General features: G+C 44.2%; 1 protein-coding gene across 2 annotated transcripts in view; it reads right to left on the bottom strand.

Annotated features, from left to right (window-relative positions):
* SVEP1 (sushi, von Willebrand factor type A, EGF and pentraxin domain containing 1) overlaps nt 1–14,685 on the bottom strand; it is a 137,424-nt gene that overhangs the window by 32,342 nt on the left and 90,397 nt on the right. For both annotated transcript variants that reach the window (XM_035140342.3, XM_035140343.3), the window contains 6 exons: nt 13,185–13,358; nt 9,913–10,032; nt 8,103–8,279; nt 6,514–6,598; nt 5,586–5,777; nt 2,955–3,122 (listed from right to left, as the gene is read on the bottom strand). In XM_035140342.3, coding sequence (XP_034996233.3) covers nt 2,955–3,122; nt 5,586–5,777; nt 6,514–6,598; nt 8,103–8,279; nt 9,913–10,032; nt 13,185–13,358 — 916 coding nt within the window. The remainder of the gene's footprint in view (nt 1–2,954; nt 3,123–5,585; nt 5,778–6,513; nt 6,599–8,102; nt 8,280–9,912; nt 10,033–13,184; nt 13,359–14,685) is intronic.

The raw sequence follows: 14,685 nt of genomic DNA, 5'->3' as shown, positions 1-14,685 counted from the left end.
AAGACCTTGGTTCTTGAACGGCTTGGCTCCCAAACAAATCGGCTCTTGAACGCTGCAAACCCGGAAGTAAGTGTTCCGGTTTGTGAACATTTTTCGGCAGTCGAACGTCCGACGCGGCTTTCGCTTGAGTGCAGGAAGCTCCTGCAGCCAATCGGAAGCTGCGCCTTGGTTTTTGAACAGTTTCGGGAGTTGAACAGACTCTCGGAATGGATTAAGTTCGAGAACCAAGGTACCACTGTAAAAGTTTTGAAATGTACTTAATTTTTTTTGGGGGGGGGGTTAAGTTGCCATGGGAAAGTTTTATTCTGAGAAAGAATGGGATATAAACGATTAAAATGAACTAGAATATACCTTTTCTGTAAACCTTGGAAACTAGTGGTAGAGTAAGTCACTTTCAAATTCCACTGATTTCAACAGGAGAGTTAAGTTATTTTAAATTGCGGGGACTTAAAAGTGTTTAACTTTGGAGCCGCAGATCAAAACAAGTCACAGCTATGAAAGTGTTTTGGCACGCCTGCAATTATTTCTTTCCTAGATATATTTCCTTAGATGCAATTCACTGGCGGTGCTTGGGCTCCTCCTACTGATGGGTGCTATCTTTTGCCCCCCCCCCAATCAAGTAGTTATGACACTGCTAGCTCTAAAACAAATCTTTCAGGGAGCTTTGAACATGAGGTTCCGTTGAGCTAACACATCTCCGAGACCAAAAGACGGATGCTCTTTTTCAGCCCAAACATTCCTTTCTGGGCAAGCATCCAGGAACCACTTGCCAGTGTTACGGGGGCAGAGGCATAGGTAGACAGAGCAATGAATATAAATCTTCCCTTTGCACAGTAGGCAATTTCACTCTCACACATCCCTCTCTATCCAGGCAAGCAAGAGACAGCATGAGAGTTGAAGGACACTTCTTAGCCAGGCAAGCACATTTGGGGTACAGAGCTTTGGAGCTGTGCAAATAAACGGCGTTCAGTTAGCAATTCTGGTTTCAGACAATTTGAGCTGGCAATACATTGCAATGGCTGGGGAGCCGCAATGTATTTGCCATTGCAATTTGCCTCCAGATCAGCAAAGGTGCAGGCAGGCAGGCAGGCAGGCAGGCAGGCAGAGCCTCTTCTCAGGTTCCATCTGCCTGCCTGCACCTTTGAGGAACCCCCCCCCCCGCCCCCCTGGCTCAAGCTAAACAGTTGAAAGAAGCCTTGATGCCCCCTCTGACCTTACCTTCCAAGTCCCGGACTGCAGAATCTGGGACCGGCAGCCGTGTGACACCGGAAGTTGCGTCGACGTAACTTCCGGTGTTGCTTTGCCCTTCTATGGGCACAAAAAATGGCCGCTGCCGACACCGGAAGTCGCGTCTATGCACTTCCGGTCATGCGTAGATGCGACTTTTGAAGCTGGCGGCGGCCATTTTTTATGCCCATAGAAGGGCAAATCAGAAAAAAATGGCCGCCGGCAGGAGAAAATCATGGAGAAAAACGGAGACGAAGTGATACGGGGGACCACCGGGAAAAGGTAAGTAAAAACGGGGGTTTCCCGGGGAAAACAGGGTACTTGGCAGCTATGCCTCTGACCCATGTTGAGCCAAAGCGGTATCAGGGCTTTGTTGGGATGTGCGAGATACCCTGGCGATATACCTTGGCTGCTCCTTCCTCCCCTAAGGTGGGGAGGAAGTGTCATTGAAATTCTACTCAATATTGATCCAGAGTACATTCCAATGCATAGTTAGCAGAGTAACAACTTAAACACTTTGCAGGATCCCCAGAAAGTAGACCAGAGGCAATTGTATTTCATCCAGCAGAGCTTTACTGCTACTGAAGGCAAATGAGTGTAATGATCACAATTTGAATACATTCAGGATTGGCACTTCCAATTTGCAGTAGACTTAACTTAAACTTAACCCTAAGCACACAGAACACCACACCAGAAGGAAAAGAGATAGAAAGAGAAAGTGAAACCTAGGCTCCTTCTGGCTTCACTTTTATAGTCAGCATGACCTTGAGTGAAAGAGATAAGAGAACCAGTTTAAGCCGCCTCCGTTGCCCTCGGCCATGGTGTTTCCTGCTTGGCAGGGGGGTGGATTGGATGGCCCTTGTGATCTCTTCCAACTCTATGATTCTATGATTCAGATTCCACCTAAACATTAGGAAGAACTTCCTGACAGTAAGAGCTGCTACCAAGGAGTGTGGTGGAGTCTCCTTCTTTGGAGGTCTTTAAGCAGAGGCTTGACAGCCATCTCTCAGGAATGCTTTGATGGTGTTTCCTGCTTGGCAGGGGGTTGGACTGGATGGCCCTTGTGGTCTCTTCCAACTCTATGATTCTATGATTCTATGATTCTATTCAGCTTCTCTGAAGCAATAACCCAAACACCATGAACCTTCTACTTGTTTCTTTCACACTGAGAAGCTTCCAGAACCCTCTGGAATGAATGAGAATAGGAAAGATCTCTACACACCAGATCAATACTTTCTGTATTAAGAAATGCAAGCAGCTGAGATACATTCCAGAGCCAGACAACGTGATATATCAGCATATTGAGTTATTTAGCCGCTACGCATCACGATGCTGAAAACCAGGTATCTCCCAGCCCTACAAAGCACCCCACGAGGGGTGTGGCCTGTAAAGAATTCTGAGGGCCGGAGAGCGAGGTCTAGAGGGCCACATTCTCTGCACCCCCTGGGCCTGCTCTATATTACCTTTCAGTTATCTGACACAGGAGCAGGGATTCTGCAATGAGATTTACAATAATCACCACACTTTATAGCAGGGATGGGGAACCTGTGGATCTGCGGATGCTGTTGTGCTATAGCTCCCATCATCCTGGGCCACTGGCCAAGGGCCTGGCTGGGGCTGTTGTGAGCTGGAGTCCAGCATCACTGGAGGGTCACAAGTTCCCCCATCTCTGCTTCACAATACGACAACTTTTAAGAGTTCCAATCTGATAGAGCTCCTTTACATACCCTTCCTTACACGTATAAGTGACGGTGCTTCCGAAGGTGTAGTTGCTCCCAGTAACCGTGGCATCTTTTATGACAGGAGGGAGACCGCAAGAAACTGTTTGGCACTCTGGAGGGAGGCTGCTCCAGCCGCCCGAATCGCCGCACACGAGCATGGAAGGTCCTTGCAGGCTACGGAAACAACGGAAATGGGGAAACCGTGAGTGGTGCGCATGAAAGCCATACCTGCCAAGTTGCTGTCAGAGAAATAAGGGACCGGGCCGGAAATAGCAGACCGGAAGTAGCGCTGCCGCCATTTTGGAACTGGGCGGAGCATGCTCAGAAGTGACTTTTGATGCTGCTTTGCCCAGTTCCAAGATGGCCGCCGCGCCAGAAGTCGCACTGCAGCCATTTTGGAACTGGGCAGAGCAGCATCATAAGTCGCTTCTGAGCATGCTCCGCCCAGTTCCAAAATGGCCACCGCGCCAGAATAAACCGGGGAAAAACAAAAAAATCCGTTTTTTCAGCTAGGAACAGCTGGAAAAATGGGGATTTCCCAGGGAAACCGGGAGACTTGGCAGCTATGATGAAAGCACAAGCGTCCGTTTCCATTTCCTTCCTTGAACATGTTTAACTTGAACCAACCATCAATTTGAGAGCACATGGTTAAAGTAAAAGCTGTAAAGCCACCCACCCACCCACCCACACCCACCCACCCACCCACCGGGTATAAAGTTGCCAAATGCAAAATTCTTTTTAAAAAGTGACACTTTATATTTGTGCAAAAATATACCACCCAGCTCTACCCACAATGCATGAATACATAACCTTTCACCCTGCAGCCGAGATACCCAACATGCCTTTTTCATGGTTATGGGTAAATTTGTTGCACTGAGATAGGTCTTGCTGTGTTTGCTGAATTGTGGTCATGTGTTGTTGTTGTTTGTGTGTGTGTGTGTGTGTGTGATTAAAAATATATATAAAAAAATCTGTTTGCTGCAATACTGTAGAGGGGAAGGCACATATTTTACTTACATTATTTTTGTTTAAAAAAGAAAATAAGCAAAACAGATCTTGTAATGGTGCTGTGGAATCCGTAGCCATTTAGAAGGATTTTTCTTTACATTTTATGAGATGGGCAATCCATCTGCTGTGGTGCGGCAGAAACAGCCCGTAAAGAAGTTGAAGTTATAAAACATCTACATCAAATTCAGTTTCCAAAATTCTACTTGAAGGTGCCATGGGGGCAGGGAGTGAAGGAATGTGCCCTGGGATATAACAAATTCTGCATTCTGCAGCCACTGTCCAAATAAGTATTTTCTCCGCCCCTCCCCCCTTTATGCTTTATTGTTCGCAATTATATCTGTACAACGTAAACTCATAATCCGTTAAAAAACAGCAATAAATTTTCTTCATGAACATCTGACTTCCTATCCCTTCCATATTTCTTTCTTTTAATAAACATATTACATGGCTTTGTTTAGTTGTTTCATAACACAGTATTTAGTGTTTCTATATCTTTTCCCTTAATATATATTATTTACATAGTTTATTCAAAAGCTATTACCGTATTCACATTGCAGCAACTATTTTTTAAGTATCTCTTGAAACGATCCCATTCTAAAATGAACTTTTGCCTAGGTTTATCTCTACTTCTTTCAGAAAGATGGGCTAACTCTGCATATTCTGTTAGCTTCAATAACCATTCTGATCTTGTGGGGATTTTATCATTCTTCCAATACATTGCTATGAGTACCCTCGCAGCAGCGGTGGCATAAAAAAAAAACTTTTCTTACATTTTTAGGAATATCTAAACCTGTAATGCTGAGCGCGGGTGGCGCTGTGGGTTAAACCACAGAGCCTAGGGCTTGTCGATCAGAAGGTCGGCGGTTCAAATCCCCATGACGGGGTGAGCTCCCATTGCTCGGTCCCTGCTCCTACCAAGCTAGCCAACAGCGGGAAGGTAAATGGCATTTCTGTGTGCTGCTCTGGTTTGCCAGAAGCGGCTTTGTCATGCTGGCCACATGACCTGGAAGCTATACACCGGCTTCCTCGGCCAATAATGCGAGATGTGCGCGCAACCCCAGAGTCGGTCACGACTGGACCTAATGGTCAGGGCTCCCTTTACCTTTAATGCTGAGTAGGAATGATTCTTGTTTTTTAAGAAAGTTTACATTCAAGATTTTTTAAAGCTCAAAATAGATATTTAAGCTTAAATACGTATTTTCTGTTCTCTTCAAAGGACTATAACATCCAACCTTCTGCCAGTCACCATATTCAACAGGTTGTTTTTTTTAAAAAAAGAAATATTAATATTAATTATGAAGCAATAAAGACTTTAGTGGGTGTCAAGTTGTAAATATGAACCTTTTGATGGTAAGATAATTTGCAGATTTTGCCTAGTGAAGCTTTTAAATCATGTTTAAAGGCTGGTGCTAAGAAGAATGAGTTGGGTATTAGCAAGATGACTAATTCTACATGACTTTTCCATGAGCATCACCAATTTACATGTGCAGATATTAGAAGATTAAAGAAAAAAGCCAGATGAATCATTTTGCATAAGCACTTCCCCTCAGCTCAAAGCACTCCATTTCTACATTATTATTTTTTAAAAATACACATAATATGTTAAGTGCATCTTGGTTTCTTGATTACCTGTAACCTGTGTCACAGGTGTACGATACATTAGAAAGGTATGTCACGCCACTCATTATATATTTTCCATTGCTTATTTCCTTTGGGAGGGGACACTTCACTAATTCACAAAATACGGAAGAACGATTCCATGTGCCACTTGCAAGGCACACCGATTCCTCGTTGCCTACTAGACTGTATCCTTTATTGCACCTGTATTGAGACAAGAAAGCAAGTTACAAGAGCTCTGCACTTTCCTTGCATCTCTGTTAGCTCCAACCGTCTTAGGTTTTTTTTTCCTACTGAAAAACTATGGGTGTAATCAAATGGTCCCATAGCATTCATCAGATGTCATACTTATTGATAACTATATGCGTTGTGTCACTGAGTAGTCATTTACAAAACCTCAATGGACCCTATATAAACAGTAAAAATTATAATATAATATAATTATAATATAATCTATCTATCTATCTATCTATCTAAATGTAAAAAAGGTGAAACTGTGGGCTCCACTTTTCTCCGAAACTGCTTGACCGATTGTCCTGGAATTTGGACACAACGGTCCATGCCACTACCCGAGTGTTTGCACAACCTCGGATTGCTCACATCTCATACCTGCGCAGTTAAAAACCTGCTTTTCAACAAACTAAAACAGCGCCCTCAAGTGGTGTTATTCCCACAGCTCCTCCTCCACCTCCTCCTCCCTCCCCATGGAGTCTAGCCCACACCCACAAACCCCGCCTCAGGGGGACTCTGAGACTCATGGGGATCTGAAGGGGGGATATTACCCTCCATTTGACAGACTAACGCACAGCAATGCGTGCAGGGCCAGCTAATATAATATAATATAATTTCAACAAAAAGTCCTCTCAAACACAGAACTTATGATATAGTGTAAGTAACTACACATTTAGGACCAGATTTATTTGATGTGCAATCCTCCTACCTGTAGATTATTTTGCTACCATATGTAAAATTTGAGCCATCGACTGCACCATTTTCTGGAACAACGGGGACACCACAGGAAACAGCTTTTAAAAAAATCAAATAGAAAAAACCACACATTCTTATTAAGTAACATATTTTAACTCGGGCTTGCTAATGAGTAGAGATGTGTAGAATTGTACTGTTAGTTGTGTGAAAATGGGCTATTTCATATTAATATCTAGTAAGCCTCTCTTTCATAGCAACAGGGGCACAGAGGTTCAGTGAGGAACAGAATGCTTTGGGTGATGGATACAGATGGATATAGAATAAATAAATAAATAAATAAATAAATAAATAAATAATCCAGATCACTTCTGGATCCTGTCACTAAGTTCTGCAAAGAAGCTGCAAAAGAGATATTTACTGTATCTCATGCCCTCTCAGGTCACATATACAGTTCAAAGTGTTATTAAACACATCCAAAATAACCCTAGGAATTGTAGTTTGAGGAATGTGGTGAGAATTTGCTGGTCACAGAACCATGGGTTCCCAGGATTCCTTTGCGAGAGGGAATTTCTCTTCAGTCTACTTAATTCTGTGCCTCTGTGCTATTTTTCTATGAAAAGAGGTCCCAGAACTCACCATGAACACCTCCCTTGTTCTCTTATAATGGCAATGGTGCCCACCTGAGAAGTGCTGGAACTGAGTTCCGGCTGGGAAAAAAGCCCTGGATGTGGCTGTGTTCTTAATATTTTATATATGTATTTACTTAGTATATATTTAACCGGCCCTTCATCCTGAGATCTCAAGGCAGATTACAGATCAATTAAAATACCAGCAACCTAAGAAACAGACAGAGCAGATAAAACGTACCTAAAATCAACGGTAGCTCAATCACAATGCTCAACCCAACCCAACTCTTTACAACAGCAGAAACTGATGCTAGCAACTTGAGGCAGCCCAGGCCAACAGTGAGGTCTTAACCTGGTGCCAAAATGCCAGTAGAGCTGGAGTCTTGTCTACTATATGGGAAAGGGCAAACCATAACGGATTGCTACATGAATATCATCTCAAGAGAGAACTTCCTCATTGTAGTTACGTCCTCAAGTGAGCAGCCCATATCAACTTACTGGTATGTCGAAGGAGGTTCATGAAGTGTCAAGTACAGTCGTACCTTAGAAGTCGAACGGAATCCGTTCTGGAAATCCATTCGACTTCCAAAACGTTCAAAAACCAAAACACGGCTTCTGATTGGCTGCTGGAAGCTCCTGCAGCCAATCGGAAGCCCCGTCGGACGTTCGGCTTCCAAAAATAGTTCCTAAAGTGGAACAGTCATTTCCAGGTTTGCGGCGTTTGAGAGACAAAATGTTCGAGAACTAAGCTGTTCGAAAAGCAAGGTACGACTGTAATAACCATTGGGAAACGTTTCAGAGAAAAACATTTTATGCAAACCGCTCAGAGATTATCTTTTTGATCAAACAGTATATTAACCTTGCTAAATAAATAAATAAATAGCCAATTCCAGCCAACTAGGCATTCAAGTGCCTAACATTTCCCAAGTGGAATGGTTCTAGATCTGTACTAACACAATGAGAATGCAGAATATACCTTCACAGTGCGGTATCTGGTGGCTCCATTCCCCAGACTCTAAACATGTAACTTTATCCAATCCTTTGAGCTGGTAGCCCTTATCGCACGAGAAACTGATTTCGCTACCAACACTGTAGCTGTCACTGTGCGAATGGCCGTGTTCAGGGTCTCCTGGGTGTTTGCACCTCACTGGTTCTTTGGAATCAGATACAAGGTAAAACAGAGCTTACTGACATCAGGTGTGGCTCATGTGCTTAAAAATGAAAACAAATCATGCAACGTTTAAGCAGGTGACTTGGGAGGGGGGGGGGAAGGCCCGATTCACATGATCATGGGAATACAGTGGTACCTCTGGTTATGAACTTAATTCGTTCCAGAGGTCCATTCTTAACCTAAAACCATTCTTAACCTGAGGTACCATTTTAGCTAATGGGGCCCCCCTGCTGCCGCAGTGCTGCCAACACATGCTTTGTCATCCTGAGGTAAAGTTCTTAACTCGAGGTACTACTTCCAGGTTAGCGGAGTCTGTAACCCGAAGTGTTTGTACCCCGAGGTGTTTGTAACCTGAGGTACCACTGCATACAAATATAGCACTTCAAAAACACTTCAACGAACATTTCCAACCACCTTTATTTTCTTTGCAGAGACTTCAGCAATAATGCAATTGGGCCACCTCTTCCACTGAGAGGAATCTGCTTCCTTTCCAGGTGCAATAATATTTCATATATTGTTTCATTTCCCTACATAGAGTGCAATATTGTCTAGTGTGCAATGTGCTGAAACGTGAACCTAGAAACAAAAATTCTAGTCACAGGTCAACACCTTTTGGCCATTAGGTCATGACTATAACTTGCGATCTACTTTTGCAATACAGTTGTACCTCGGCTCCTGGATGCCTCGGGAGTCGAACGTTCCGGCTCCCAAATGAACGAAAACCGGAAGTGAGTGTTCCAGTTTTCAAATGTTCTTTTGGAAGCCGAACGTCCAACAGGGCTTTTGTGGCTTCCAATTCGCTGCAGCCAATGAGAAGGCACGCTTTGGTTTCTGAACATTTTCGGAAGTCAAACGGACTTCCAGAACGGATTCCGTTCGAGAACCAAGGTACGACTGTATCTGGATTGCTGCCAAAGTCCACATACAGTACAGTCGTGCCTTGGTTTTCAAACAGAATGTGTTCCGGAAGTCCGTTCGACTTCCGAAACGTTTGGAAACCAAGGCAAAGCTTCCAATTGGCTTCTGATTGGTGCAGGTGTGCCATAAACAATAGCGGAAGCCACATCAGACATTTGGCTTCCACAAAAAGTTCAAAAACTGGAACACTCACTTCCGGGTTTCAATCGTTCGGGAATCAAAACGTATGAGTACCAAGGCGTTTGACAACCAAGGTACGACTGTACTTAAATAAGCCATGCATTTTTCTTTTTAGAAATCTTGATTACATTCAAGAAAGATGCATTTGTTTTGCTACAAATTCTGCAGCTTATGCTTGTAAAAAAAAAGTCTGTTTGCCCTCCTCGGGCGGGCGGCTTTGCAGGCGGGGACCCTGGACTCCCCTGTGAACCGGCCTATTGCAGGCTGGATTGTCCTCCTATACATTTTTTAAAGCAGTATGTGCTTCCTGGGAGAAAATGTCTCATGTCCTAGGTTTCAATTCAAATTCATATGAGTTTTGCCCTTGGCTTTGTGAAGCAGGTATCTTGGGATCTCAGCGATGGATTTCGATAAGAAGCGAACTACAGCAAAAATATAATTCTGCGATGTTTACAGAATACAGGCTGGGCAAGTCTCTCCTTTCAGAACCCGCTACTTAACACTCCTTCCCCCGTACCTGCGCATTTCTTGCCGTCTCCAGTGTAAGGGTGAATGCAGGCACATAAATAGGAACCGTTTGTGTTACGGCAGGAGGCATGCGGGTCACAGTCTGAGCCAACAGCACATTCATCAACGTCTACAAAACAGAAAGTGGGGCTCCTATTAATGAAATGCCTTTGGCGTCTTACAGCTTTCATGCCCTACGCCAGGGGTCAGCAACCTTTTTCAACCGTGGGCCGGTCCACCGTCCCTCAGACCATGGGGGGGGGCGGACTAGATTTTGAAAAAAATAATGAACAAATTCCTATGCTCCACAAATAACCCAGAGATGCATTTTAAATAAAAAGCACACATTCTACTCATGTAAAAACACCAGGCAGGCCCCACAAATAACCCAGAGATGCATGTTAAATAAAAGCACACATTCTACTCATGTAAAAACATCAGGTAGGCCCCACAAATAACCCAGAGATGCATTTTAAATAAAAACGCAGATTCTACTCATGTAAAAACACCAGGCAGGCCCCACAAATAACCCAGAGATGCATTTTAAATAAAAGCACACATTCTACTCATGTAAAAACATACTGATTCCCGGACCGTCTGCGGGCCAGATTGAGAATGCGATTGGGCCGCATCCGGCTCACGGGCCTTAGGTTGCCTACCCCTGCCCTACGCTGTCTCTGCTTGTGATGTTTCTTGGCCATCCAAAGAAAACCCGAAGGTCTCTTCTCACTTGGTGCCACTTATGCCCGGGATTTCCTTCCTAGGACACCAAAAGTGGTGAAAGTTCCCTCTCCAAACCCCAACCTTTCCCTGCAACTCATCTCCACCTGAAATGACTGCATTTGCTCTTACTCCTCCTTTGTTATCTTATTCTCTCCCTCCTTACCCTCCCGTATGTTGTTTTTTCCTTTCCTACCACCGACCTTGATTTAAATTTAGATCGCAAAGGATTGTTGACCTAGCTATGTTACTATCCCAAACATCTTATTCCCCAATGGTGCTATTTAATTAAGGTGAAATGGTAATGGACCCCTGCACGGTTGAGTCCAGTCAAATGTGACTAGGGGTTGTGGCGCTCAGCTTGCTTTTCAGGCCAAGGGAGCTGGTGTTTGTCCACAGACAGCTTTCTGGGTCATGTGGCCAGCAGGACTAAACCGCTTCTGGTGCAACGGGACACTGTGACGGAAACCAGAGCGCACGGAAATGCCGTTTACCTTCCTGCCGCAGTGGTACCTATTTATCTACTTGCACTGGTGTGCTTTCGCTAGGTTGACAGGAGCTCACTTCGTTGCGGGGATTCGAACCACCAACAAGCCCAAGAGGCTCAGTGGTTTAGACCACAGCGCCACCCGATCCCCTTACTAGATTAATAAAATCGTCATAATAATAGTACCCTTGGTGGTGCTACTGTCTCGGGGGCTCTCAATCTGTGATGCTTTATACAAAGATAGCAACTTACATATCACCGAGAACTATTAAAAGCAATGCATGAAAGAATGTACACATTCTACATTTCCCTTCCTTTCATAGACTGCTGCTCCATAAAGTCATAACAAAATTTATCAGAAACAACTGCCGCACGATGACAAAAAATGCAAACATGTACTCTTGTCTTTGTAAGCAATGCCTTCAAAACTAGGGTATGTAAGCTGAAGGATACATTTAAACACATTTTGCAAGGAAAGCCTGGTGGGCCACAAATATTCTGCCCCTAAAATCCAAAGAACCACATCTAAAACTGGGTGTCCCTGAAGGGGTTTGGATCTTAAATATCTTGGAACAGCAGTTCTTCGTGCTGCAAAGCAGATTGCTTTTGAAACAGAGAGGATTTTCAACAATCAGCTTGCAAAGCCCATTACACTCATAAAGTGTAGTGGGGGTTGTGGACGAGCTCAAAAGAAATCTGGGAGGGGGTGGGCTGTAGTTAGGCTGAGTCATGGGGCGTGCCACTGATTTTGATTGACAGCAGCCTTTTACTTAACGCCCATGCTACTTTCGTTTCCCCCTCACTCTCGGCAAGCCTTCGAATCTCCCACCTGCCCGCTGCTGCTTTTAGGCTTAGTCGACACTGCTTGCCCGTTCGCGGGGGTTGCCTATATTCAGGGGCCCAGTAGGAATTTTGCCACTTGGCTGATTGGCTGTTGCCATTTGGTTTTTGCCTACTGACAAGCAACTTGTCACAACTTGTTAGGTTGGCCGTTAGGCTTTGGTTAAAAAATGGTATAGGAGGGGCATGGCATAAAAATGCCTAACCCCCTTACTTGCTCCTTATAGAAGTATTCCGTTAAAGGAATCCTGGGGCTCAGGGACTCTAGTCCATTCATCCTGCCATAGGCAAGGATGGTGCGGCCATTACAGAGCCGAGCCTTGGGGAACATTCCTTGGGGGAGGAGAGTGCCTGTAAACAGTACCTTCAATCCCTTGGGGTGTTTACTTGACTTACCTACCATTGGGTAAGTCGGAGCTGGTCCTGACCCAAATGGGTCAGATGAATTGGTCCTGCCCAACCCAGGCAGATGGAATGGTCCTGACCCAACATGGGTCAGATGGAAATGGTCCTGTCCCTTAGAGTGGACAGATGGATTAACCAAAGCCTAAGCCAACACTCAGAATTAAAATGTATTTTCAATAAAGTTGTGGCCAAAATAATGCCAAAAACCCAAACCTAAAATATCGTGTCAGTTGTGAGTTATTTTGGGATTTCTGGGAGCTTTGTCACGCAATAATGTGGCATCGGGGGAGGGGTCTGCTCTCTGAAGGGGAAAAGAGTTTTCAGAAATCTCTGTGCTGGATGCAAGGCCTCAGAGATGCCTAGTGTAGGTTTTGGGGACCTGGTCAACAGCCTTATTTAGACAGATTTGAGTCTGTAGGGTGAGCAAGTTTGGGGATGGTTTGATGTGAACAGCCAATGGTGACTACCACCTGTTCAACCCAAATCAACGCAGGGCATCGATGCCAGTGAGACTGAATGTGCTACCTTCAGCTATACTCCAGGTGAGATTTCAGAAAATACCACTCACAGAGAGACTCTGCCCCTGGGGACAGAGTCATATAGAATCAGGATAGGGATCGCAACGAGGATTCGCGAATGTTATACAACAGCATTTTAATTGTTAGATGTGGAGTCTACCGGGTGATTTTATTTTAGGAATTTTGTCTATATGCCAGTAAAGGTTTGAGAGCGAGAGCGAGATTCAGTCTGTAGGAGAAGGGAGGCAGAGACGAGCAGGAGTCTTAGGACTCTTGTGTTGACAAGACGGCCAAACGTGCTCATGATCTCACCGAGGCAAGAGGGCGAAATGGCGCTCCAGCTTCCGCTGTCTGTACAAAGCGACCTCGAGTCTCCTAATAAGTAATAGCCACTGTTGCATTGATATGTGATGGTGGTTCCAGCAAAGAAGTCCTCAGCGGAGTAAAATCCGTTTTCTAAAGGAGGAGGCACTCCACAGCTAATCCCTGCAAGCCAGACGATATATGCACAAAAGTATTAGGAGGTTAGACACGCTCACTTTCATCTCTTCTTGATACAACGGCCATGACTCTAAATCTTTAACAGTTTTGGAGAGAATGCAATTTTAGCCATCTTCACCTCTATTCAGTTCACCACAAAACCATACAATAAACCCTTTAAAAAGGTTACAAACAGACACCAATTAACCACCGTGGAAGGGTGTAGGCTTAATTGCTTGCATAGGCTTCGTGAGAGAGAAAAGTTTTCAGCAGGTGTTTAGAAGTCGGCACTGAAGGTCAATGTTTGATCATTTAAACTGAACCTCCTCCCCACTCCTGCTTCGCAGGGAACACACTCAAGCCCTCTCATAAAGTTCTATAAGGGAATCACAGAGTTCAGTGCAAAAGCAAACAAACAAGCGGAAAAACAAACTACTAAATATCAAACATTTTCTTTCTGAAAAGAAACCCGCTTGTATACTTGTAAAACCCATTTTGTGTTTATATGTTGTTTAATTGTGGGGTAAGAGACCAGACTCTTCATGGGGTCACGAAGAGTCGGACACGACTAAACGACTAAACAACAACAAGAGACCAGAAAGGAAGCATCTGGTTATGTAGACTATGAATGCATTCACAATATTGTACTTGGGTAGGTAACAAGCAGGATAAGTCACATAGTTAGCAGGATCAAAGCGGAAGTCACATAAGCCATACAATTAATAGGATCAAGGTGGTTTTGCCTAAAGGAGCCTTGTGAGCCTTTGAAATATTTAATAGAGATGTCTAATAGCTGTGCTAGTCCTGCCTTTATTTCTGTGTTTCCCAAACTTGGGTCAGCAGTTGTTTTGGGACTACAATCCCCATCATCCCTGACCGCTGGTCCTGGTAGCTAGGGATGATGGGAGTTGAAGTCCCACAAGAGCTGGAGGCCAAAGTTTGGGAAACACTGTTCTTATTTCAAAATGCTTTGTCTAGAAACTCTTTCTTCACTAGTGTAAGGCTCAAGACACACTAGACTACAGACTAGCTTACTGAAGAGCAATGAAAGAGAAAAGATGATGTAGTCACTTACTATGATTAAAAAAAACCACACCTCTGGGTACCATGAAAGGACAGGAATTATTCTCTTACCATATGTTCCCATTTTTCCATGTGTATATAGGGAAGTCTCCACAGCCTACTGTAATTGAGACTAAAGCTGTGTACATAGTATACAGTGGTACCTTAGTTCTCAAACGCCTTGGTACTCAAACAACTTGGAACGCAAACAGTGCAAATCCGGAAATAAGTGTTCCGGTTTGCAAACTGTTTTCAGAAGCCCAATGTGCTC

The sequence above is a fragment of the Zootoca vivipara genome, chromosome 15, assembly GCF_965207765.1.
Source record: "Zootoca vivipara chromosome 15, rZooViv2.hap1.1, whole genome shotgun sequence".
In the NCBI taxonomy this organism is placed as follows: domain Eukaryota; kingdom Metazoa; phylum Chordata; class Lepidosauria; order Squamata; family Lacertidae; genus Zootoca; species Zootoca vivipara.
Note: the sequence above shows the minus strand (reverse complement) of the source record. Positions and strands in the feature narration are given on the sequence as shown.